This window comes from Triticum aestivum, chromosome 6A, assembly GCF_018294505.1.
Source record: "Triticum aestivum cultivar Chinese Spring chromosome 6A, IWGSC CS RefSeq v2.1, whole genome shotgun sequence".
NCBI classification, from domain to species: Eukaryota; Viridiplantae; Streptophyta; class Magnoliopsida; order Poales; family Poaceae; genus Triticum; species Triticum aestivum.
In genome coordinates, this window is record NC_057809.1 from 11408382 (window position 1) to 11415303 (window position 6922).

The following is a 6922-nucleotide window of genomic DNA, read 5'->3' on the forward strand; positions in this document are numbered from 1 at the left end:
TCGGAGAGAGCTGCGAAGGACAAATTGATGCTGGCGTTAGCTTACTGGGTGCTAGAGGGAGTAACTGACGGGGTTTGGGCGCCGGAGACGGCCTCACCGGAGCGAATCGTGGTGGAGGCCGAGGCGGATCGGGGCGGCCGGAGTTGGGGGAGGAGACCTCCTCGAGGTCCTCCGGGTGGCTTGGCAGAGCTTTGGTGAGGTGTAGAGGTGGTGCGTGCTCGAGGGTGAGCTCGGGGGCCCTTTTTATAGGCGGCCCGAGGGGGTGGCCGTGAACGGGGGTCTCCGGTGAAGGTTATGGCGGCGCAGGGCTTGGTCGGGGGTAATTAGGACGTTGGGCGTCATCGTGGAGGTCCACGGTTCCGTTTAGGTGCTAATCGAGCTGGGATTTGGTGCTATGAGCGAATTCGATAGAACGGGGCGGCGCGGGCCCGTCGGCGGCAGTGAGCACGTCCCGTGCTTGACAGGCCACGGTGACGGTACCACGGGCGTGCGCTGGCATGCATGAGGCCACGCGGAGAGCAAAGGGGCGTTGGGCGGCGCCGAACGGCGTTGAGCCGCCGTTCCGTCCCCTGTCGGCTGTTACGGGGGTTCGGCCGCCGCAAGACACGCCGGCGCGGGCGGCCAGGGGCGCCACCGACGCCGGGAAGACGCCAAGCGCGCGTGCGGGGGTGCTGGCCAGGGAGAAGAAGCCGCGTGCAACGGCCAAGCGCACTGTCAACGCGTGAGTGAAGCTGACGGACGAAAAACGACACTGAAGTCTGAATTTTCTGAATTTGCAAAGGAACAGTGCAGCTCAGGTGTTCGACAGAATGTTTTTGGCCTCTGGGGATTTTTTCTTGAGTTGATTTTTGGTGGAGTGGCTACTCATTGCTCCAGTAGGCTGCCTGAATTTTGGTGGAATTTTTGGAGAAGTGTAGATATGAATTTCACCAAATTTGGCAAATCTGGTCCAAACTTGCAGAGACTGAATTTTGAAAAAATTGAAAAGAGAAGGAGTGGATCAAGATGGTTCTGGGTTGTGGGTACAAAGGACTTTCCAGGAGAGTTGGTTTGAGGTCAAAACTCAAATGCAAAAGGGTACTTGCTTTGAAAAACTCTCAGGCTCCAAATAATTTTCAGAAATGATTTGAGTGAAAAGAAAATTAGGATAAAATCCAAAACTTGCTTGGATTAGTTGGGACAGAGAACTTAGGTTGATTACAAGGAGGAGGGGAGGTTTTGGAGGGGTTTTACCACATGGGCAAAATACAAAGTCATGGGTGGTTTTCAAGATATGAAAATCCCAAGTTTTCATAGAGTTTCTTTTTAAAAGAAAAAGATTAAACTCCCAAAATAAATTTGAGAGGGAACCAACAGAGAAGAAGTTTCAAAAGCTCAAACACCATAGCTTGAATAAAAATAAAAAACCTTGCCAAAGAAAAGGAAGTTTTTAAGAGGAAGGTTTTCTGGAAAAATTTTAAATGGCCTCTTTTCAAAAACCACAAAGTTTTTGCTGAAAACCAAATAAAAATTTTGGAGTGTCACATTTTTACACTTAAGTAGACCACCATGGTTTGCACAGTTTCTGGCTGGAACTATAGCAGCCTAGGTTAGACTTATTTTTCCATAACCAGTTTCTCAGAAATGTAGATGTGAATTAGTTGAGTAGTAGCCAGCACAGTTGCAATAGGGCAATAACAACAAGTGCAAGTGACAACCTATGTGGCTTTGTTAAATTGAATACAAGACACCACCAATGCATCGAACATCGAAACAAGTTGCAAAAAGATAAGGAATTCGTGTCAACGCATTTTATTTGGTGCATATAAAGTACCTAAAATACATGCTATACAAGACTACCAAATAAGTTGGCACCACTACCTAATAAGAGTAATACTGATGACAAATAACCCCAAATGTAAGAAAACAACGACATTCATGTCCGAACAAATTTCATGTTTTTGTGTGCAACATACACCCTTGTTTTCATGACATAAATCAATCTGAACCAGCAACAAATTCAATGTTGATACATGCAAATACAGAAAACATCATCACTCATGTTCACCATTTACCACATTACATGAATTGATTCAGTTAACAAATATTGCAGATAATGAGATATGTAAATTGTCAAAAAAGACCTGCAATGCACTAGAACTGAAGCTGATTCATGGGCAATTTTTTCAGCAATCCATGAACCACCAATGAGGATAATATGAATATGATTTAGCCATTCCTCCCGAATAGAAAAAATTGTCATGCTATTTATAATTCCGCCGCCCCAGGCTAAGCCATGATTTACCTATCAAAATAACAATAAATTGTCAATCTCCTTTTCTATACAATGATTCTTGACCATTTGTATACATTTCAATATGATGAAGTCAAATACTTCTACTAGCCACTAAGCTTAAACTAGAATCCTGAATCACTAGGAGTTTCTTCAAACGACCACATGGCCCTATAACTAAAATCTGTAAATAATTTTCACAGCAGAAGCTTTTCATTGGCTGCATTATAGAAAATACATGCAAATATGGGAAGTTACAGTCTTGTTCTGTGTGGAACCACATATCATTACAAAATTTACACATGAAAATAGTGCATGCTGGGTAATGAGGTATCTATCTAACAGACCTAAAAAGAGATGTAGCTCTCAACTTTTAAGGAAACCATAGACTTACCAGGTCTCCAATGACAGATCCAGCTGAAGGGGGTCTATTTGATGAAATTGATCCATAAGTATCAACATACTTCCAGAGAGATGAAAAACTAGCTCTCATTTCATATATATCTTCAATTCCAAGATAGACAACCTGGTCAGGCGCCAATAAAATAACAAGATGAAATAAAGGACGAAGAAATAATATGGAACATATGCACTAGACAACAAGCACTAGCCAATTCATACATATACTATTTACCTCAGATTTCGGATAGGAACAAACTGACTCTGATCCCCTACCATTTCCTAAATCGCTGACCCCTAGCCGGGCATCAACTATGTATAGTTTCCTGTTTACAATGTAATCAAAATAACTGTGACCCGAATATTACTGGAACTGTTTATGATATAAATATCAGAATAGTAAAAAAATGTAAAAAAGAAGTGGGTGGCATAGAAGGTAATGGTAACTAGGTTAGCATTTGTTCAATTTCCTGTGTTGATTCCCCATTTTTTAAAACAAAAATAGAAACATCAAATATACCACAGCAATCCAATAATCATCATGCCCAACCAAAAAGAATGAAAAGCATATCCAGAATACCTTATAAGGTCTGTGCGATGAATTCCTGGAGTGCAAAGGGCAGATACAAGTTTTTCATCCTCATACCTACTGATGCAAGAAAACTTACAATCAGATCAACCGCATTCCGAAGTCAGCGTATGTACCAAATCAATTTAGATGGATAACGGCTCACTTCTTAAGATTCTTGATTCCCATGTGCTGAGAAGACCTTGCCAGGACGGCTCCAGATGCTGTTATATGAACAAGTTCATGCTGGTTATAACTAAATGAAAGAATCTCTGAATAGTATTTCTAGCAATTGCAACATAAAAATTTGGTGACAACAAAATAAAACGAGAGCACACGCACCAAAATCACACCAGGAAATAACAGGGAAGCGACTAAGAGCTCGGCTGGTAGACATTTCTTGTAGCTCTTCATCACTGATGGGTGATAGAAAAATGGTAAGATTAGTCGAACATATGTCTAAACATAAAAATATTACATGATATTGCAAGTACCTTATGGTGCGTGGGACTATCAGGTGAGATGGATAGGTTGAACATAAGGAATAATCAGAATTGACTTCAGTTACCCTCCACCATTTATCCTCTAAACTCTTTTGAATTTCGAAACCGGTGCCCGGAGGAAACCATTTACAAAAAATGCGTTGATATTCTTTCACAGCCGCATACTGGGACTGGTTCGATTAGCAACGGCTGGTGGAGTGGAATTAAGTGCAAATGCAAAAAGATCAACCAAACGTGAAGGTTTGGCGCATCTTGTCAAATATTCCACCATCTTACTCAGCTGCCAAACAAAACAGCATAATTATCTCATGAGTAAATTTTATTGCAAGTACAAAATTACAATATGTCTAGAAAGAATTCATTTTAGGCAAATGGAGTAAGCAGATAGTAGAAGAAAGCCAATCCTGTGGTTTCAGCACATGATTTCACCTATTCCAAACTCTTAGAGAACCTTTAATGATAAACTATGCCTGCTGATAAACCTTGCTTTTGGATATGAATTCACACAACAAATACTAGGTTGAAAAGCAAATCAAGGTTTTCATGACCTAGCTGCACCCAGCACACGGTTTTTTGGGGAATGGAAGATGGACACCAAGGGAAGAAAAACTGGTGTAGATAATCATGAACACAGATGATTTTAGATTACGTGGCAGGGACCTTGATGCCATGTTTTTAGTTATCACACACCAAAGGTTTTAAAACAAATTATAAAGTTAATGTAAAGATTTCTACCAAAGTCTCATGTACTCTAGAATGTATTTTTGATACAATGTTAGCATATTTTAGATGCCATATATCAATGCTGACCTAGCAAGTAAAGTAAAAGTTGAATTGGGATCAAATAACTAGCTATATGATATAAGGTAGTGCGGACACATGAGAAAACAAAATGCAATGTTGCCTTGCATACAAGTACCTCTTGCTTTTGTTCAGATTTCAAATCAAACACCAGCATTCTCATATCGTAACCTGAACTGAAAAACCATTAAAGTAGACATATATTTGTATTCAAAGAGAACTCCAAACATTAAATGCGTACCGATTATTTCAAAAGACCGTACATCCTGTTCCTGGAGAAAAGAGTGTGGCTTTAAATCATGTGACAAAATCAGTGCAATGAATAATTTAAGATGGTCATGAACCAATTTTTACATGTACTAATTTACATTCCTCTTTAATCCACCACATTAATATATATAATCAGAAGTAGTTGGAATCACTAATATCAATGTGAAAGGTGTGCCCAATTCAGCTGCACCAGATGGGGTTGTCCTTCATGCAGGGCAGTACGATGACCATCGTTTATCTTCACGAACAGAAGCAGCAACATCTTGCCATTGCCCCTCTTGGTGCTGACACTACCGCCAGTAGTCGAACCCTCGCTTCCGCAGTTAACTTCCCTCTAAGGCGAAACACTCCCCTACCAATGCATTGTGACATCCCAGCTTCGTTGGATTGCTTAGCCCTCATCTTCAGTGTAAGTGCGCTCGATCAGTGAGATATTGCGCACTTCATAAACAGTGGGTGGATGGAGGCCATATGTTTCTAGAGGACAGTTTGTGCAATTTGGAAGATCAAATTCTTACTTCAGACTTGCAGAGAAAAGCCATGATTATGTTAATTGGGCTGCAGTTCAAGTTACAGTTCGAAAAGGGGGTAGACAATAAGGTAGCAGATGCACTTTCAAGAATTGGCATGCTTTTGCTATACAAGAGGTATCAAGCCCCCAACCTGTGTGGTTACAGGAACCTGTTAACTCCTATGCAGTAAATTCAGAAGCTCAGGAGTTACTAGGAAGTTAGCTCTTACTCCTGAATCCTGATGCAGACCAGACTTTTACTACAACATCAGGGAGGATTTGGATTTTTGCTCGAGCTGGCTCATCTGCCTTTCTTCCTTTCCATTATGTTGGTCATATGAGGCTTCTTGATTTTTCTCTTCCTATTTTGGATTTGTTTACTGTAAATAATATAGAGACTATCTTGTTGCAATCCTATGAACAAGGGGGTCTCAACACAGGCTCGCACCCGTGACTGTCGCCATTGACGCCACCAAGATCACTAGGTGGACACCTCCTCGCGACATCCACCACGCTGCTCATGACCTGGTTGGACACACAAGAGATCATGCCGCTACGGCCAATGTTGCCCAAGGGGTGGGGTGCCCACCCCACTGATGACCACGTCGGTAGAAGGCCTCCGCATTTTCACAAGCTGGAGTTCTAACCAACCATGGCAAGGGTGACCTACTGTTGTAGCTTAATCAGTGCTAGTATTTATTTGCAAGTCATTGCACATTGGCAAATAAAAAAAATGTGGTTGGCATCCTAGCACCTCACAGACTTGGCTAACCTATGGTATTGCCACAAAGAGTGCAAGCATGGTCAACCTCGAGCAAATCTGCCATCTTGACGGTAGTGGACTGCTTCTGCAGGCAAGCTTACTTCATTCCACTAGCGCAACCATACATAGCACCATGCATGGCACACACACACCTTCTCTGATGACATTGTGCGTCTCCACACCATTCCAGAATTTAATGTCTTCGAACGCAATCCCGTTTTCACCTCCAACTTCTAGATTGATCTATCTGCCATGTGTAGTAGCTCTCTTTGGATGAGCACTTCTTTCACCCCAGACTGAGGCAATCAACAAGACGAATTGCCATGCACCTCTGCTGCATGACCACAGATCGTCGACGCTAATGGGTGCGCTGGGTCCCCTGGGGTGAATTTTGCTACGATTCATCCTTCCATTCCACGCTAAAGAAATCATCGTTACGAGTAGTGTATGGTCGGGATCCTACTGCTGTTCGCCACTACAGACCGAGTGAAGCACAAACTTTAGTCATTGATCCTGAGCTTCAAGATTGTGACCTCTTCCTAGCTGATGCGCGGACCCGTCTACTGCAAGCTCAGGAGTACACCAAGGTGCACTGCGATGGTCATCACCACAAGCTTCACTTCAATGTCAGTGAGTAAGTTTGGTTGCTCTTCATCGCAGTGCAGCAACGGGCTAGCTGGGGCCTAGCTACTATGGGTTATATCGCATCAGTACGTACCAAGATAAAACAACGCAGCCTATCACCTTGAGCTACCGGCCTCCTCCTGTTGCTCCTCCATCGCTACCTCCTCTTCTACATGGCAGGTGGTCCCCACGCCAAATCCAATGTGAAATT

General features: G+C 42.6%; 1 protein-coding gene across 1 annotated transcript in view; it reads right to left on the reverse strand.

Moving 5' to 3' along the window:
* LOC123129290 (phosphatidylinositol-3-phosphatase myotubularin-2-like) overlaps positions 1–4002 on the reverse strand; it is an 18164-nt gene extending 14162 nt beyond the window's left edge. The window contains exons 1-7 of the mRNA XM_044549516.1: positions 3734–4002; positions 3582–3655; positions 3406–3463; positions 3252–3317; positions 2907–2997; positions 2667–2798; positions 2124–2284 (exon numbers count right to left, since the gene is read on the reverse strand). Coding sequence (XP_044405451.1) covers positions 2124–2284; positions 2667–2798; positions 2907–2997; positions 3252–3317; positions 3406–3463; positions 3582–3636 — 563 coding nt within the window. The 5' untranslated portion in view covers positions 3637–3655; positions 3734–4002. The remainder of the gene's footprint in view (positions 1–2123; positions 2285–2666; positions 2799–2906; positions 2998–3251; positions 3318–3405; positions 3464–3581; positions 3656–3733) is intronic.
* Between the last annotated feature and the right edge of the window lie 2920 nt (positions 4003–6922).